Source organism: Coccinella septempunctata, chromosome 1, assembly GCF_907165205.1.
Source record: "Coccinella septempunctata chromosome 1, icCocSept1.1, whole genome shotgun sequence".
Taxonomy (NCBI): Eukaryota; Metazoa; Arthropoda; class Insecta; order Coleoptera; family Coccinellidae; genus Coccinella; species Coccinella septempunctata.
Genome location: NC_058189.1, coordinates 27,919,947 through 27,940,814, shown reverse-complemented (window position 1 = coordinate 27,940,814; position 20,868 = coordinate 27,919,947). Strand labels below are relative to the sequence as shown.

Here is a 20,868-nt window from a genome sequence, read left to right as displayed (position 1 = left end):
AATCACGAATGATGCTTAAATTGACCACCATGAGTTCTGATACATACTCTATAGTCTACACTTTCTAATAAATCATAACTTTATTGCATAGATATCAACAATTTCAAAATGAGTATCGTTTCATTGAATTAAATATCACAAAAGAATCTCTAAGAGGCCATTATGAGCTTCAGTAAATGCTCTATACCTTCTTATAGACGATTGCTTCATTCTGCTTGCATTTCTCATTTTAGATGCTAAAAATTTTAGAAACACTGTTTACATTAAACTAGGCCTCAACTGATTGCAATAGGAATTTATTTTGTATCAAATGCTGAGAATACAGAGAGTTATACCATTTCGGAATCTCAATGAAACTGGCATGTTTTTTCTTGCATTGGCTCTTAGGTAACCATATTATTTTTTACACCGCGCTAGTTTGAACTTATGAAAAAAAATTAGCAAAACGGAAAAGTTGAGTTAGATCTTTTTTTCATGAAGAACTATTCATGCCCCTCAAAAATAATGAATTACATTCGATAGATCATCTATCCAGGAATACTATCTAAAAAACAGTTTGAAAAAATTCCTTCATTTGGAGTCTTGCCTGCAAAAAGAGTGGCGAAGGGTGTAATTCTCTTGAATTTTCGAAAATCTCCAATATCTCGAAAACTAAGGCACTTTTACTAAACGTAAAATATATTTTTCTGAACCGCCATAGAGTCCTCTACCCTCTGGCTCAATATTATCCATTCATTACGCCACACCCTGTATTTTTGTTTTTTTCTCCTTCACCGTCTAGGGGGTCGGTGCGTGAGAGAGACAACCGAGCTGACTTTTCAGCCAAAATTGTTCTCAGGAGCTGGTCAAGAATCTCCTGACTATCCGCGTGGTGCCTAGTATCACCTCCCGTTGAGCTTGACTAATCAAGCTAGTGTCCAGGTGCAGCCTCTTTGTGTTCTCCAGCATGTGAGCCTCTACCAAGCCGTATATATATATATATATATATATATATCTATGTACAGCGGTACATATGAGGACCGTTTCGGAGATCGCGCGGTACATATGGGGACTTTCGGTACTTATTGGATCGGTCCCCATATGTTTTTAGATGCAGCGGTACTTATTGGGACCGGTCCCCATAAGTTTTCGTTAGTCTATCGGTACATATGAGGACCGTTTCAAAAATAGATACAAGGGTAATTATTGGGACCAGTGTATATAAATTTGAATGTTCCGTTTCATTATGAATTCCTCTATGATATAATTGTGGATAGCTCATTGATTTGGTCGACTGATAAGTTGTATTTTATATCTACATCTTCCTACAAAAAGTGTGAAAATATGGTAAAAATGCAAAACTGAAATGAAACTCATCATATTAGTTGATAAGCAATTGAAAATAATTCTAATTTACCATGTTGCAACGAATTCAATTCAATTCACATGAGAATATAGGAAAACTTATACAACATATAAGAAAAATACTCAAATTTAATGAAAAAATTATGTGAATGAAAATTTAGGAGTTGGTGAAATAATTTTAATATATATATAAAATACATACCTATTAATAAGAAACACGTTAGAATAATAACATATATAGAAAAAAAATAAAAATATAATTTGATATCATACATATATAGTCAAAATATTGAATATCCCATTATGTAATTCTCCCTCTTGATTTTTTCAGCTTTTCATTTTTGACCCAGGTTTTAATAGTGGCTACACTCCTTTGAAATACACCTGGATTTGTATTCATGACCTCGCGCATGTTTTTGGAATGATGGCAATGTATTATTCATAATGTATTCTTTGAAGCCTTCTGAAGCTATTCGTTTCTCTTCTTCAGACGAACGCATCCTACGGCATTTGACATTAGGGGACGGAGCTGTAAAATATTATTTTCATGAATTTAAACAAAATACCAGTTATATTCATACATTATTGTTTTTGAGATATGCAGTCTATTAAGCTAAAAAAATGAGGTCATTCGTATGTGAGTTTCGAAGTCTGAATAATATTGTCCGGAATAAATAGTTCTAATCTATAAAAATGAATGTGCCATTTTTGTCGTCTTTTTTCGAGAAACTAATAATGCCATCAACTGCATTCCTCTATCTCCTTTTGTTTTAGAGTTATAGACCAAAATTGAAATTTGGGCGATTTCAACTTTGGTCATTATCTCCGTTCCTGTTTGTACTAGGATGTTGAAATGAAAACATTATACAGACACTTTTCCATAGCAATCCAGTGGCGTACTATGTTTTTTTCCGAAAGGTATATTTGCCTAGCTATAACATCAAGTTGTGTTTTTCTCATGGAAACAGTCGTTTAAAATGATTATTATTATTATTATTATTAAACAAAAATTGGAGCTGAGGCAAGGCCTTTAGGTAGCTCTAAATGACATTCTATAAAAAAATAAAGTTGACAGCACACTTCCAACTGAACATCACAAAAACAATCGATTGACAGAAATCATATTTCACACCACACATCTCAAGTCCTCCGGACCTCCACGAAATAGTCATAAGAGTTCTTGAAAACGTTCACTGAGGAAGCACCAACGATCTCCGAAGGCAAACGGTTCCAGGCATCGAACACTCGATTAGACAAGAAAGACTGACGAGGGGTTGTCCTAAAATTTTCCTTCTGCAACTTTAAGCTATGGCCTCTCAGGTTGCCAGTATTGAGAGGGAACAGAGAGGACATATCGGTTCCAAACTTGCCATGCAGAGATCTGTAGGTCACAATCAGGTCTCCCCTCTCTCTTCGATCCTTAAAAGTAGTCAAGCCAAATATCTTGAGACGTTCGTCATAACTGGGGCGATTAAGGCTATATGAAAGACGAGTAAAAGATCTTTGAAGCCTCTCCAGCTTGTCCATATCACCCTTGAGGTTTGGAAACCATACTGGTCCCGCAAATTCCAAAATAGGCCTTACATAGGATTTATAGATTCTGCAGCAAACGTCGAGGCTACAACCATGGAAGGCCTTTGAAATCATGTAAGCCACCCTCCTCGTCCTGTGTGCTATCTTCTGGACGTGCATCGACCAAGAGAGATCGTCCGAGACCGTTAGACCCAAGTCATCGTGGTGTTTAGTTGCAGACAGGACTCCTCCGCTCAACATGTAAGGTTTTCTGGGGTTCTTTTTTCCAATATGTAGCACAGTACACTTATCTAAGTTGAGCGGAAGCAGCCAATCCTCACACCATTTGGAGACAACATCCAGATCGCTCTGTAAAGTTGAAGAATTTTCTGTTTTATTATAAAGCTTGGTATCATCGGCGAACTGGGAACAGGAAGACTGCAAAAGAAGTGGCAAATCGACCGTGTATAACAGAAACAGAATCGGACCAAGGACCGACCCTTGAGGAACACCACTGATGACTGGTCGTGGACACGAAATATCCCCGGAAACGCGCACTGAAAATTGTCTGCCACTCAAAAATGCTTTAATCCACATCAGTAGCCCACCTCTAATACCAAGATGTTCAAGTTTCATTAAGAGTCTTTTTATAGGTACTCGGTCAAAGGCCCTAGAGAAGTCCAAGTAGACCACATCGACAGAGGTACCGGCGTCGAGAGCTCTCGTCCAATCATCCACACATCGCAGTAGATTTGTGATCACTGATCTACCTGGCAGGAAGCCATGCTGCTCCGGTGGAATGATGTTGTTAGCCAGAAGAAAGTCTAACATCTGGCCAAGTATCACCCTCTCACAGATCTATGAAGCCACAGCAGTCAGACTTATTGGGCGATAATTAGTTGGAGAAAGTTTGTCGCCTTTCTTGAAAATTGGTGTCACTGTCGCCTTCAGCCAAGACGAGGGTAGAGCATTAGTCTCGAAGGACTTCTCGAAAATAAGTGCTAGAGGTTCAGAGAGGGAGCCAGAGCAAGTCTTGAAAATAAAAGGTGCAAAACCATCAGGTCCGGGTGAAGAATCCGCCTTCAACGCCATCAGCTCTTTCTCAACAATCTTCTTACGGAATAAAATATTGCATAGGTCAAAACTGCAGCGTGCACATCTAACAGCTGGTAATGGCCCATCAGGCTCGAGTGTGAACGATGAGGAAAACGTGTCAGCCAACACCTCAGCCGACTCTTGGTAATCAGTACAGACGGTTCCGGAGGAATTTCTGACCAAGGGGGCAGATACTTTAGTGTTCAGAAATGACCGAACGTATTTATGAAACTTCTTGGCATTCCCCGAAGAAGCAAGCCCAGACTCGTAGTTCCTTTTTGTCTGGCTGATGGCTTTGGATAAAGTGTTCGAATACGATCGATGAGCTGCATAGTCCTCTGGTCTTCCACGCCTGGTAAACCTCTGCCAAAGCCTCCTCTTATGGCGTATCATACTGCATACTGCATACTGCATGATCTAGAAAGAATAGCCGTTTCTTTCCCGTTTCAGGAATATATCATCATCATACATCGCCCTCAGATTCGTTCAGATACTATGAAAAATATAGTTTGTATGTGAATTTTAAATGATTGAGTAGGCTGAATCGCAGAAAAATATGTCTCTAGGCATGGTTTAATTATTATTTTACGATTGAATACTTGATTCCATCCTCCATGGTTTGATCTCTATCTATAATTCAGCCTACATAATACTCTTCATTTTAACTTTAACATAGATACAAACTGTATTTTTCATAATATCTAAACGAATTAACGAATATTTCCTCGAACGTGGCTCTTGAAAGAACCAAACACAGCGAACTTATCTGCCAACTGTTTGAAATACCTAACATTCGGTTGATTACGTTCTCGTAATTTTCGAATATTTCCGTAATGACTAAATGTTTTAAACCGAGATCAAACCATGGAGGATTGAATCTAGTATTCAAACGCAAAGTAATAATAATAATAATAATATACTTTATTTTCATGGACAATGCATACATGTATTGTGTAGAAAATTGTCAGTAAAACAATCAGCTGGGGTATACAGCAAAGAACACTATACTAATAAAGTACATAGAAAAGACAAACAAGTAACAGTGCACCCTATTACACTAATTTCAAAAAATCATTCAATTTATAAAAACAGTTGACAAGGAGATAGCTCTTAAGACTTCTCTTGAAAATTACTTCACTACGGATACTTTTAATGTCATCAGGTAGTGAATTGAAAATTTTTTTTCCCATATAATTCGGCGTATTGAGGGTTACATTATATTTATAGAAGGGAATATGGAGGTATTTATCCTGCCTTGTGGATCTTTCACGCATAAGATCGTTGGTCGAAAACAGAGCTCGATTCTTGAAGACATAAACAGACATCTCAAAAATATACAAACATGCAAGAGGTAGAATTCTATATCTTGCAAAAAGTGGTCTACAGGAAACGAATTGGGAGACACCAGCAATCACTCGCAGTATCCTCTTCTGCGCGATAAACAGACTCGGAGCCAAGGATGAATTGCCCCAATATAGTAGGCCATACCTCAAACGTGACTCCACCTGCGCATGGTACATTAATACAAGCTGATCTGGAGCCAACACAGTTTTTAAATTACGAAACAGAAAACACTGCGAGCTTAATTTCGTTAAAAGAGACTCACAATGATCTCTAAAGCAAAGGGTGTCATCCAAAATCATTCCCAAAAACTTAACAGAAGCAGTCTGAGGCAACGGCTCATCATAATCATTTAATTTTACCTCAAGCGGTTGAACTTGTTTCTGTCTATTGTGAAATCGCACAATTTGAGTTTTTCTAGGATTGAGACACAATTTATTTTTTATACACCAATTCAATGTGTGTTTCATTATTTCTGAACAAACATCACTGAGTCCGCTATCACTCCCGTCACTGACAACAAAAGAAACATCATCTGCATACTTTACCATAGAGACCCCCACTGGGTCAGCTCCCAAAAGTGGCAATTGATCTAGATCATTAACGTAGATGACAAATAGAATAGGCCCCAACATTGAACCTTGGGGAACCCCGATATTTACCTCTCTTTTTTGAGAAGAATAATTTTTAAGAACTGCGCCATCAGAATGACGAACCGTCACGTACTGACTCCGACCCGACAAAAATGAGGCAATCCAGTCATGGGCCTTCCCACGGACACCACAAGAATCCAATTTCGACAACAAAATCTCGTGGTTGACACAGTCGAATGCCCTGCTCAAGTCACATGAGATTCCAGCAGGACACTCGCCTGCCTCAATGAAACTCACAATTCTATCCACAAATGAACCAATAGCACTATAGTCCGGGAGGTGGTGTCACTTTTTTATTAGTGATTTATCTGCAACTCAAATGTGATTAATTAGAGAGTTGCACTATTACTGTACTCGAAATCGAAAGTCAGTCAGCGCGACCGTGGTGGGCGTGGGCGTGGGAGGCGTTGAAACTCGCCGGAAAAATCTCAAAAAAAAGTGATCGATCTGCACGTGAAACTTTGTAATAAGGTAAATTATTCATGATTATGAGTAAAAATGGGCGTCAGTCACTTTCCCGATGGTGGAAACATCGTCAGTCAGGCGGTTGAAGATGGTCGGAAAAATCTGAAAATTGACAAGTGACCGATCTTCACTTGAAATTTTGAAAAATGATTATTTTAATCAAATTGAACGTAAAAATGGCCGTCAGTACGTTTATAGTGGTGGATTCTGCGTCAGTCAGGCTTCCAAATTCAAGGGCAGTGACCAGCCTCCTTTGGCGCGCTGCACCTTATGCAGTTCGACTGACGCATATTCCACCGGCATCGTGCTGGCTGTACGAGTGTACATAACAATTACTTGTTTATACAGGGTGTTTCATCATAAACTGGACAAACATATATAGTGGGTAAATGACACCGGGAGAATCACTTTTCCTTATGACATATACCCCGTTTTCGACGCATAAGCGAGAAATAAGGTGTTCAACGTCGTATTTGAGCAATATTCTATTGAGTGGGCTCAGTTATGTATAAACCTCAAAGTAACGGTTTCTGGTCACATCGGAGTATTTTTGAGTGCTCAATTCATTAAAGATGAAGAACTCCGAAAAAAAATTTCAAAATCGCGGAAAATCTTCGATGTCCATTTTCTGAATGAACACAATTTTCGAACAATTTCCTTGTAGTTTTCTACATTCAGGAAACGTTTCAACAATTTCGAGTTTTCATTTCTCAGAAAAGCGTCATAAGGCTTATATTCAAACTTCGGCAACGTGATTCATGTCGTCCGATTTTCAGTTAGTTTCGTATTCTTCCCTTCCCTTGTAAATTCATCCTTAATTGTCTTGTTTATATCCACCTGAATATCGGAAAATACAGGAAATGCTCTGATTTCCATGGGTACGAAACATGACACACTGATTCCAGAGCCTTCCCCAGGCATCATACAGTTAAATATGAGTCCCCACCGAGTTATATAGGCATCAAATTATATAACCATTTGCCCAGTCGCTTGAAATCAATGAGTGGAAAATCTTTCAAGAGAGAAGTTAAGTTCCTTTTAACAGCTGTCACTACAGTATGGAGGAGTTCCTTAAGGACTTCATTTGTTGAATTTGTTATTTTTTTTTCTCTTGTATTAGTCATAATATATGACTTGTCCTATACATTTCTTAAGGGTCCAAAAGGATCAATAAATTTTATTTATTTATTTATATGATGAAACACCCTGTATGAACAAGTAATTGTTATGTATACTCGATAAATAGTCGTCAGCCGGCACGATGCCGGTGGAATATGCGTTATTCGAACTGCAAAAGGTGCAGCGCGCCAAAGGAAGCTGGTCACTGCCCTTGACTTTGGAAGCCTGACTGACGCAGAATCCACCACTATAAACGTGACTGACGTCCATTTTTACGTTCAACTTGATTAAAATAAACATATTTCAAGTGAGAATCGGTCACTTGTCAATTTTCAGATTTTGCCGACCATCTTCAACCGCCTGACTGACGATGTTTCCACCATCGGGAAAGTGACTGACGCCCATTTTCACTCATAATCATGAATAATTTACCTTATTACAAAGTTTCACGTGCAGATCAATCACTTTTTTTTGAGATTTTTCCGGCGAGTTTCACCGCCTCCCACGCCCACGCCCACCGCTATTGGACTGACTGACGCGCGGACCTCATATGTACAAGTGAAGAACTACTCATCCTAAAAAATTCGTGTGAAGATCGATCACTAGCTCAAAAGTGACGCCACCTCCCGGACTACTAGCAGTTGACCGGCCTGAACAGAAGCCATGTTGGCTAGCATTAATTACATTCTTCTTCTCCAAAAAATCAGTTAGCCTTATAAGGAAGGGCAATTCAAAAACCTTTGAGAAACAAGAAGAAATCGTTATAGGGTTGGTGAATGGCATCCTGATTTCACAACAGGTACGACCTTACCCATTTTAAGAATTGAAGGAAAGCAGCCCGATGTAAATGAGAGATTTACTAAAAATGTGAGTGGTTCAATCACAACAGGTAATACCCTCTTCAATATAGATGTAGGAATATCATCGAAACCTTTAGAAGACTTACCTTTTAGCCTATATATATATAATAATTGGACCATGCGTAGAGACATATTATTCTGTGATTCAGCCTACTTAATACTCAATCATTTAAAATTCACATACTATATTTTTCATGATATCTGAACGAATGTGAGGGCGATGTATGATATATTTCTGAAACGGAAAAAAAAATAGCGATTCTTTCTGGTTCACTTCAAACGACTGTTTCCATAAGAAACAACACAACGATATTATAGCTCAGCAAATATACCTGTTGGAAAAAATCAAAGTACGCCACTGGATTGCTATCAAAAAAGTGTCTGTATGATGTTTTCATTTCAACATCCTAGCACGAACAGGAACGGAGATAATGACCAAAGTTAAAATCGCCCAAATTTAAATTTTGGCCTATAACTCTAAAACAAAAGAAGAAAGAGGAATGCAGTCGATGGCATTATTAGTTTCTCGAAAAAAGACGTCATGAAAGGCACATTCATTTTCTTCTATTTCGTTGGGTAAAAAAGTTGTAGTTCAGGTATCACCAATTTCGCCCACCCCGTACACAAAAACATACCATTTTTTTCCGTCGGGTGTACCGTTCCGATAAAAATGTATTGGATAACAAAAGAAGATGGAGGAATGCAGTTGATGGCATTATTAGTTTCTCGAAAAAAGACGACATGAATGGCACATTCAATTTCCTGTATGTCGTTGGGTTAAAAAGTTGTAGTTCAGGTATCACCAATTTTGCCCACCCCGTACACAAAAACATACTGTTTTTCTCCGTCGGGTGTACCGTTTCGATAAAAATGTATAGGATAACAAAAGAAGATAGAGGAATGCAGTCGATGGCATTATTAGTTTCTCGAAAAAAGACGTCATGAAAGGCACATTCATTTTCTTCTGTTTCGTTGGGTAAAAAAGTTGTAGTTCAGGTATCACCAATTTTGCCCACCCCGTACACAAAAACATACTATTTTTCTCCGTCGGGTGTACCGTTCCGATAAAAATGTATTGGATAACAAAAGAAGATGGAGGAATGCAGTTGATGGCATTATTAGTTTCTCGAAAAAAGACGACATGAATGGCACATTCATTTTCCTCTATCTCGTTGAGTAAAAAAGTTGTAGTTGTGGTATCACCAATATTCAATATTTTCTGCAAATGAAAAAAAATTATGTCTGCTATATCTATATCATCGGTGAGCGGTAAAAAATAAATTTTTCAATATATTCGGTTGAAAGATTCTTGACTTTTGTTGCATTACTGCAATTGCATCTATTTAAAATCAATGATGGATTAATATTCAATTCCTACCTTCAAATACAATGGCTGTCCCGGGATTCCTGATTGAATTTTCATCATTGAAGATTTCCAAATCGTCTTTTGTAAATAATAACGAATTTTATATAAACATCAAGATACAAACATAGGATATGAGTTTTTCATAATTACCTTGTCTTTGATTGGATTTTTCATCATCTTTGCTTGAAATGACTGTGATTTCACTATTCACAGTCGTTTCTGAAACATGAAAAGTATTCAATTTCATTTTATTTATACAACAACGAAAAAAAGAAATCATTCATCTCGATGATTAAAAAGAAAAATCGGTATAATGTTTGATTTCAGCAGTAAACCTACTTGATGTAGATTCAGATGAATTTTTTTCGTCAGCCTCTAACTTCTGCTTCAGAGTTAACATCTCCTTCCTATTATCTGTAATTATCTCAAGCATAATCAAGAATTGAAAATTATGAAAATTATATACTCACTGCTTTCCGCAATTAGTTCCGCCTCAAAACGGCCACAGCTTTTATAAGAAGCACTCACATTTTTCTTCCCAATCAATTTTTTCACTTATTTCTGTTTACAAATGTGATAAACACCATCTAAAAACAGCACTAAGGCGAACATGATGATTATCAATTTTTGTCGTTGCAAGAATATTCAACCGTCACCAAAAAAATACTAGAACTGTACTGTCGCAGGCGTAAAAACTCTTCAAATACTTTTTCAAAAATATCAAACAGCGAAACAGCTCGAGGACCATCCCTCACCCCTCCAACTGAATTTGGCTGTAAGTAGTACCTAAATGGCAAACACGTTTTTTTTGCATTCCATATTTCAAAACATCATAAAGATTATATACCATAAACGACCCATAGGTAAGATCCTTGTGAACAGAAAGGCGTTGCATAATTTGACAAACCGAATTTTAAACATTTTTCGGAAACTGTAATTTGGGAGAAATAAATTTCAAGAAAATTCAGATGAATTAAATATTTAAGACTCATTTCTCAAATGATTTCGATGAATCAATTACTCCGTTCGTTTGTTCTATATGGAATTCCTCGAGGAATTCTTTAAGAATATACATGTGTTCCGGTCTTAAGTAGAAATAAAAATTTAATTATATCGAATGAAATATCGAAATCAAAATTATTTTCTGTATTAGGTTGTCGAAATTACAAATATTTTTCGTCTTATCCATGAATTGTATCCACATTTTGTCGAAAATCTGTATATCTGTAGCATTATAATCATTATGGTTCCTGACTCATCAATGTGCCTTTATTCTCTATAGGAATTCAATGGAGTATCACAGATTTTATATTGCTCGCACATCTATGGGTACCCTAGATCAATTGTTTTTGGTGATTATGGCTACGAACGAATGCAAAGAATGCCTAATGAGAAGGCAGTAATTTCCCTACAGATAAATGAATTTAGCCTCAAATGGACTTTGAAGTCATATATCATAACATATGATGATCCTAATTCGTAATGAAAATTGATGTACAGTATCACATATTTTATTTACAAAGTTGCTAAGGAAAATTTTCTGCACTTTTCAACTCATTTTCAGTTCACAATAGAAGTACAGGGTGTCCTAAATTCGAGGTTAACTGGAGAGCATCTCAAGAACTATAAGGCCTAGAGGAAAAATCTCCAAGTATCCCCGATCTCTTTCATCGAAATAATTAGATATCAGAAAGCAGATCATAGATATATTGATTCGTTCTCGAGGTACAAGGCCTTTCTGGGAAATATATCTCACCGTTTCAAATATTTCGCCATATTTTCTTTTTTGTTGGAGATATTCGAAAAACTTCAATACGTTTTTTTCAGTAACTTTTATTTTTCGTAACGGATCCGTAAAATTTCAAAGATATAGAGGAGAGTCTTCTTTTTAAACTGGGACACCTTGTATTTTTCAACGCAGTTTTTTAGTCGCAGATGTGTCGGAAAGCATCCCGTTACCGGTTTTTCAAAAATGTCTGCCTGCCAAAGATATCTAGTTATTGTATTCAATTATTTTCAACATTATTTTCAGTAGCATTTTTAATTTTTTATGCACAACTGAACATTTATTGTGGATTAATTGATCAATAACTTTTAATTCAATTTTATTTTCATTTTTCTCCTAGATATACTGTAATGAAAATTGAGCTAAATATTGAAGAAATTCATGTGTTGAATTGATTCACTGAAGAAAAATCACGTTAGTGTAGGTACATCATGATTCTTGGCATCGTTTCTTATTGCAAACGATAAAAAAAATCCAGAATATTCGCCCTTATTATTGAGGTATTCAATTTGCAGTTTGAGTAACATCAATTCATTGTGTTGAATACTCAAAGTTAATATGTAATTGTTCGATATTTTTTTGTGTTTGCAAAACTCAAAACACTGTGGGGATTTCAATTACCCTTTTTCAAAATCAGAATTTATTCAGATGTCAATTATATGATAAAATTGGAAAAATATGATTCACCTAATAATTCTATTCCTCCGTTATTTGTGAATCGGAAAAAGTTTCGTCAAAATGCATATTTCGACAAGCATATTGGAACATTGAGAGAGGAGCAATATAATGGGTTGATATCCGCTTCCCTTTCTAGTTTATTGCTTCACAACTCTCCACCTCTATCTTTTGTATTTGCCGCCTTGGTATCCCTGCCGATTTCGGTAGACCAGATGTTCTGAATGAACTCGAAATGGAAAATTACCGAGATAAAAACTATCCCATACGTCCCTAAATTGACACATTTTTGTTCATTGCACTACATCGAAGAAAAATAGAAAATAAGAATTATGTTCAATCCGTACGAAGTAAACCCACATAGTCCACACTAAAATATGAATCTGCATTTGAAGGATGAACAAAACAGGAAATCAGATTTTTTTTAATTTTCGTCTCGCTAAAAGTAATAATAAAATACAGCATTCCGTTCATATTCATCCATTCACTGCATAATAACTTGAGGTTTATTATTATTACAGTATTGGATATTCAACCTTGTAAGAATTATTAACTGAATCAAACAGTATGTATACACTGCTTTATTTTATTTCTTTCATCAAAAAAACATCAGAAGGCTTGAGAAATTATCATATTTAACCTCCAAATTTTGAAATGTAGGTTTGTTGCAGCGACGTTATTTTTTTAAAGTATATTATGCTACTGTGACTGAGCAATTTTCCTCAATTTTATATTTATCTTCAAAAGTGGCCTGATGTGAAAATTAATTCACGCATACAATACACAAAGTTTTTGAAACTTTAGCCATTGATATCAATAAATTTGTCCCAAATACATGCCCTCTCTTTTTTTTTAAAGAGGTCCAGAAATTAGGTGAATAAGATTATTGGTTCAACCTGGAGAAGAACTATATGAGAAAAAAAAAAATATTGTTTTAAATTTTATGCTACCAAATTTTCGAAACTTCTTCATTCGACTGAAGCTAACTAGTGGGAAAGTTGTATTCGGAAATTCAAATTTAGTTTTACCCATTTTTTCGGCACTTTCCAATTTTGTAAATGAAATTACAAAATATTGACATACTGGGTCTTCAGACTATAAATGTAATTATCAATTTTTTTGAGGCCAGACCTGGAATACGGCTTTCTCATTATGCTGATCGACAACACTCCGAACAAAAGCTTACGAATCAAATATTACAAAAATGTGTAGGGTGGTTCATAAATTATGATTAATTGAAAAAATTAGGGAAATCGATAAATCAGCCTGCATATTGGTACTGAAGAATGATAGATCTATGAAATATGGGTTATTTAGGAGCATTTCGGTTTCCTCCATCTATCCGCATTTCCCAATTAATCTCTCTGTATATAGATATATTCTTTTGATAATGATTAATAAGACAATACTATTTACCTAGTTCAATAAAAACAAATAAAAAATATTATAATTTTGTTATGTATTTCGCATTTCTGAATGACTTCAATAATCGTCACATCGGTAGAATTCTTACCAAATCAGAATATCTTTTCGTTTCAACAATATACATAGTCAAATGAATGATAATGTAAAGCATACATCCGAATATTCTCCCCAAAATATTATTGAATATGGACAAAAGCTGATCACTACGAAAAAGGCATTTTTTAACAAGAAATACATTCTGCATTTTACATTCGTTTTCCGAAACAAATGGTATGGAGATCATTTCGGTAATCTCGGAGGCGGTGAAATTTTTTTCATTCATTAAAACAAAATCAAATTTTTTTTCCATCATATGCCCGATCATTTGAAATTCAAATATTTAGATATGAGTTCTTCATTCATGTCAACCAAATTGTCTTGAGGAAATTTTAAATTGGAATCCGAACTGATTCATATCCAAGTTGTCTCTGGTGCAATAAAAAACTTGAAGTCAACATGGATACAACTGCATAATTTTAATCGATAATGACAAGGTCACAACTAGGTCCCAGTAATTATGTTTTGGGCTATGTTTATTTTACTACGCCATTCCCCACAATACGGTCCCAATAAGTATCGCTGCATATACTTCTGTCGATCCCCATATGTTACGCAACATATACAGAACAGAAATATCGATATAATTTCGTTTCAACAATATACATAATCAAATGAATGGTAATGTATAGCATAAATCCGAATATTCTCTCCAAAATATTATTGAATATGGACATAAAGTTCTCACTACGAAAAAAGCATTTCTCAATAAGAAATACATTCTGTGTTTTACGTTCGTTTCCCGAAACAAATGGTATGGAAACCATTTCGATTATCGCGGAGGCGGTGAAATTTTTTTCATTCATTAAAACAAAAACAATTTTTTTCTTTTTTTCATATGCTCGATAATTTGAAATTCAAATATACAGATATAAGTTCTTCATTTATGCCAATCAAATTGTCTTGAGGAAATTTTAAATTGGAATCCGAACTGATCTATATCCAAGTTGTCTCTGGTGCAATAAAAACTTGAATTCAACATGAATACCACTGCACAATTTTAATCGATAATGACAAGGTCACAACGAGGTCCCAGTAATTATCTTTTGGGCTATGTTTATTTTACTACGCCATTCCCCACAATACGGTCCCAATAAGTATCGCTGCATATACTTCTGTCGGTCCCCATATGTTACGCAACATATACAGAACAGAAATATCGATATAATTTCGTTTCCACAATATACATAGACAAATGAATAGTAATGTACACCTCCAAATCAAAATGTATATCAATATATACGGTCCATACGTTATATACATTCGGTCCCCATATGTCCCGCTGCATATATATATATATATATATATATATATATATATATATATATATATATATATATATTGTTAGAAATGAAACTCAAGAATTCCAAACTTAATCATTTATTTTCGTAAACACAAGAAATATCGAGCGGCTTGTACATCCGAGCACGAAGGGATCTTCAAATCGAATTGCCTGAGTACCACAGCTTCAAATCTCGGCTGTCGTTTATGTTTACTCAGCGCTTATCCCCTTTGACCGGCAGCCAGTAGCGTACCGTAGGGGGGGGCGGTGGGGCGGTCCGCCCCAGGCCCCGCACCAGCATAGGCCCCCAAATGATGGGCAAAAAAAAACCAAACATATTTTAAAAAAAAATTTAAATAACTTATCAGGCCCCATGACGGCAAAGACCTCCACATTATACAAATGGTTAGTTAGTTATTGTTCCGTCAACATTCAAAATACAGTCCACTGGGCAGCTTTCACTCAAAGCTTGCGCAAGTACAATGCGCACGGACAAAAACGGTTAATGCTTGATAGTAATTTATATTTGTTATCGAAACTGTTTGAGTGACAGTGAAAAGACTTATTAGTGTTACTATGTGGGGTGTTCATCACGATGCATTAAAACTAACCTTCAAAAAATTTTGAGGAAAAGTTTCATCTTTAAATATATTCTATAGGGCCCCCTCATCAAAAGCCGCCCCAGGCCCCGAACTATGTCGGTACGCCACTGCCGGCAGCGGCTCACCATATTCGTGTATTCGATTTCTTACACGGCCTTCCTGACAACTGCGACGCTCTCGACGCATTTTTCTCCAGAAGACCTATCTGTGAAAAAGAAATATTATTTTTTCTTTCACCTGGCTCAACCACTCACGGGACTGAGACCCAGAGACATACAATTCAGTGATAATCTCGATCATCACTCTGCTCTTATCAAATTATACTCGTAAGTACCTCAGCTATCAATCAGCTGTACCACTTGCTGGTCAGAGTCTCACATAATCAAAATTATATCTGTAATGACCTCAGCCATTACCCTGCTCTATCACTTACGATACAGATACAGACAAATATCGAAATTACACCTGTAAAGACATCAGTCATTTCTCAGCTCTACCACTAACGGGACAGAGACTGACAAAAATCAAAATTATACCTGTAATGACCTCAGCCATCACTCAGCTCTACCACCAAGGGTACAGAGACTGACAAAAATCAAAATTATACCTGTAATGACCTCAGCCATCACTCAGCTCTACCAATAAGGGTACAGAGACTGACAAACATCAATCAAAATTATACCTGTAATGACCTCGGCCATCACCCAGCTCTACCACTTACGGGACAGAGACTGACAAAATCAAAATTGTACCTGTAATGACCTCAGCCATCACTCAGCTCTACCACTAAGGGTACAGAGACTGACAAAAATCAAGATCATACCTGTAATGACCTCGGCCATCACCCAGCTCTACCACTAAGGGTACAGAGACTGACAAAAATCAAAATTGTACCTGTAATGACCTCAGCCATCACTCAGCTCTACCACTTAGGGTACAGAGACTGACAAAATCAAAATTATACCTGTAATGACCTCAGCCATCACTCAGCTCTACCACTAAGGGGACAGAGACTGACAGAATCAAAATTGTACCTGTAATGACCTCAGCCATCTCTCAGCTCTACCACTAACGGGACAGAGACTGACAAAAATCAAAATTGTACCTGTAATGACCTCAGCCATCACTCAGCTCTACCACTAACGGGACAGAGACTGACAATGCAATAACAGCATTAATGTTTCTACACTAACCTTCTCTTTCAACTGAGTCACTTTCTGACTCCAGAAAATCCAATACTTCATTCATGTCAACATTCAAAGCCCATTGTGTAGGCCATCGTCTGAGCTGCTCCTTGGCTGCTTTCGTCACGATGTTCGTGCCAACCTTCTTAATTTTATAGCGTCCATTATCCAGGCAGTTCACCACCTCGTATGGACCCAGAAACTCATAATCGCTTTTACTAATGTGCATCTGAGAATCACGGTGCATCAGCACAAAGTCACCAGGCGAGTACTGAACGTTATCTCTTCTTCTCTTATTAACATCGTTCAGATCACGTGTCGAGGACAATTTTTCTGCTACTCGCTGTCTATCCAAATCTCGGTTTCTTATTGAAGACAGATCCTTTGACACATTTTTCAATAACGCCTGTATCAATGGTGTCGAACTTTGGATTCCCAAGAGTAATTGCAGTGGAGTCGAATTAGTTGATTTCTGCACAGTTGTGTTAAGAACAAGCTGGATTTTCCATAAACCACTCGGCCATTCTGCCTTTACTCGAGTTTCAATTCTCAATAAATTCCTAATGGTTCTCATATAGCGTTCCACCTGTCCATTTCCTCTGTGTATGTCTGGCGTAACATAATGATGCTCGATATTCCAATTCTCCAGATACTTTGGAAAAGTTGTATTCTTGAACGACGTAGCGGCATCCATTATAACTCGTTTAGGGGTTCCAAATAATGATAACACAGTTTCTAATTTTTCGCGAGTTTCTGCGGTGGTCACACTTTTCATTGGCATCAAAATGCAATATTTCGTAAAACTATCAACGATAACCAAAATGTGCTTGTAACCGTCAGTAGACACAGGTAATGGTCCTAAACAATCCAAATGTAAGGTGTGAAATGGTTCTTTGGGAATCTCTACTGGATGTACAAAACCTTGTAGTGGTCCTGTTCTTGTCTTTTTTACTGCACATATTACACAATGCCTAACATAACATTTGATGAAGTGTCTCATTCGTGGAAACCAAAAATTTGCAGCTATCGACTGGTAAGTTTTATCATCGCCGATATGACACTGCTCGTCATGGAAGATACGGAGTAACCCTAAGCGACTTTGTCTAGGAACAAACCACTGCAGATTCATTGTTCCATCTGGGTTGTGGTGCTTGTGGTACAACATTCCATCCTTTTCAGTGTATTGGTTAGAGTCGAGATCTCCATTCCTTAGCTGTTCCAACATGTTTTGAACTTCCTCGTTTCCCTTCTGTTCAATGTAAGCCCAGTTATTATGCGAAACTCGGCGTATTGTGTTTACAGGATTTCTACTCAGATAATCCACATGTGGAAGATTGCTTCCTTTACGGTACTTTATCTCAAAATCGAAATCTTGAAGGTAAACCCACCAGCGGGCTATTCGAGGAATAAGATCCTTTTTAGTAGCTGTTGCCTTAACGGAATTGCAATCTGTGACTATGGTGAATTTGATCCCAAGCAAATAATTTCGAAAGTGTTTGAGTGCTTGCACTATTGCCAGAGTTTCTAACTCGTATGAGTGATACTTCGATTCACTGTCTGTTGTCCTTTTACTAAAGTAAGCTACAACCTTTGGCTGGTTTTCATGTTTTTGTATAAGTATGGCACCATATCCAATACTGCTAGCATCAGTGTGCAGCTCTGTGGGTGCTTCTGGATCATAAACAACGAGCAGAGGCCTTGATGTCAGATGATCAATGACATATTTTCTTGCTTCCTCCTGCTCTTCTCCCCATTGAAAGGGAATTCCTTGTTTCGTCAGGCGAGTTATACATGCCGTTTTACTAGCGAATTCTGGGACAAATTTCCTGAAATACCCTGGTAGACCCATAAATTGACGAATTTGCTTGACATTTGTTGGAATTGGCGACTTCATTAGCGCTTCGACCTTGGCTTTCCCTGTTCTTACACCTTCACCTGATATTTCTCTCCCAAGGTATTCTAAGCTTGGTTGCAGGAAGTGGCATTTTTTTATGTTCAGAGAGAAACCAGCAGAACTAAGTGCTTCCAAGACGCGTCTTAAGTTGGTAAGCCCTTCTTCCGGGGTGGCACTAGGAATGAGAATATCGTCCACATAAACTAATGCAATAGTATCTTTCAAATTTCCAAGGGCTCGATTGACAGCCTTCTGGAATACAGCCGGTGCATTGGTTAGACCGAAGGGCATACGAAGGTATTCGAAATGACCATCAGGTGTCACAAAAGCAGTCTTCGGAATGGATTCTTCATGTATCGGTATTTGGTGGAAACCGGAAGCCATATCCAAAGATGTGAAATAACATCCTTTTCCTAACCTATCCAACTGATCCTCAATTAATGGCATGGGAAATCGATCTTTAATAGTAATTCGGTTAAGTTCACGATAGTCGACGCACATTCTGAAGGATGTATCCTTTTTTCTCACTAATAGTATTGGTCTTGCAAAGGGTGATTCACTAGGACGTATAATGTTGTTCGCCATCAAATCGTTGGTGATTTCACGAACAGCTTCCCTTTCGGTAGCGGATAGTCGATAAGGATTACGAGCAACTACAGTATCTTCTGATAGGCGTATCTGAAGACTCACATTGTTTACCGCGCCTACTTTATTTCCAGTTGTTATCATGCCACTAAAATCTCGAAGAATAATTTGGAAATCATCCAGGTACTCAGCAGGTACATCAATCTCAGTTATTTCAGAATCGAAACTCTCAGAAATCCGGTTGATTCCAGGCAACTCACGACGTACGATGCGCGATCCTTCATGATCCGTAATGGTAACAAGACTCTGATCTTCGAAAATATTACGTCCAATCAAAACATCGTAATCAAGACTCTTAGCAGATACAAAAACGTAAGTAACTGGAATATTCACATCAGAGATGTTTGTGAAACCAACGAATTTTTTTGTTGCTTCAATGGTTACATTACTAAGTCCTTTCAGAATTATATTACATCCGGTTACTTTATTTTGGAATAAATGAGTGTACTTGTCTGAAATAAGAGAAAGGTCAGCCCCAGTATCAATTAAGGCCCAAAATTGATGACCATCGATGGAAATCTTTGTTGATCCGGCAGGTTTCCCTGTGGAACACAAGTTGATATTACGACGTTTTTCGATGGCAGCTTTCGTAAAACAATTTGAAATATTGTGACCCTTCTTAGCACAAAAACTACAACTCTCGTGATTTTGAGATGTACTAAGGAACACCTTGGTCATTAACAGGGAATCTTTTGTTATCTGATTGAAATTTGTTGTCTTTAACACGACAATTTGCTTGAACATGTCCCATTTTACCACATTGGTAACACTTCTTAGAAATTTTGAAACTGCTTCCTTTCTTGTCGGAAAAAGGATATTTTCTTTTGAGAGATGACTCATAACCAATCATTCGTTGCTGTCCATCGTTATATCGTGAAGGTTTAACGAACGATGACAAGAAAACTAACAACTCGGAAATAGTGCGACAGTTAGCATTCATTGCGGCATTTCGTATCTCAAGCTCTGAAATTCCATAAACAATCAATTCTACTCGATCTCCTTCACTCCAGTTAGCGCGTAAATTATTTAATAAAGCCGACTTCTCATGCACATAAGTTTCATAAGTGTTTACACAAGCACTTGAGAATTTAACTGCCTCTTCCAACACACGGCCAAGATTCCTTTTCGGAGGAAATGCTTCGATGAAATCGATACGGAAAGTAGCCCAGTCTCTGTTGTCGGGATTCCAACGTTCAAACCATCTTTTCGCTTCATTCAATAAAAATCGACCAATCCTTGCCAAGGTTTGAACATCAGACCACCCTACTTCATGCTTAATAGTCTCAACATAACTCACCCATTTATTCGATTCATTAATTTCGGGTTTGAAATACGGTAAATCTACCTGTTCACCAGATCTCTGCGATTGTAGAACTTTGACTAACTCCGCCAGTAAGCTTTGAGTCGAATCGCCATCCGATGATGCCATTTTTTTTTTCACTTGTCTTGTAAACACACAGTCCAGGATAAAATTTCAGGATACGACGTAATAACCACTCAGTATTCGTAAATGTCCATAAAAGC

The 20,868-nt window shown here is 37.1% G+C and overlaps 1 protein-coding gene across 1 annotated transcript; it reads right to left on the bottom strand.

The window, feature by feature from the left end:
* Positions 1–1,697: 1,697 nt before the first annotated feature.
* Positions 1,698–10,188, bottom strand: LOC123322540. The gene is made up of 4 exons (XM_044910486.1): positions 10,095–10,188; positions 9,906–9,974; positions 9,768–9,833; positions 1,698–1,873 (listed from the first exon to the last, which is right to left on the bottom strand). The coding sequence occupies exons 1-4, from the start codon at positions 10,186–10,188 to the stop codon at positions 1,698–1,700; spliced, it is 405 nt and encodes a 134-aa protein (XP_044766421.1).
* Between the last annotated feature and the right edge of the window lie 10,680 nt (positions 10,189–20,868).

Bases quoted from the DNA above. Each gene is read 5' to 3' on its own strand.
- LOC123322540 (XM_044910486.1), bottom strand. From the start codon at position 10,188: ATGCTTGAGATAATTACAGATAATAGGAAGGAGATGTTAACTCTGAAG. The intron at 9,834-9,905 runs GTAATTATGAAA...TATTTACAAAAG, and splicing joins AAAATCCAATCAAAGACAAG to ACGATTTGGAAATCTTCAAT. The intron at 1,874-9,767 runs GTAGGAATTGAA...AATATTTTACAG, and splicing joins GACAGCCATTGTATTTGAAG to CTCCGTCCCCTAATGTCAAA.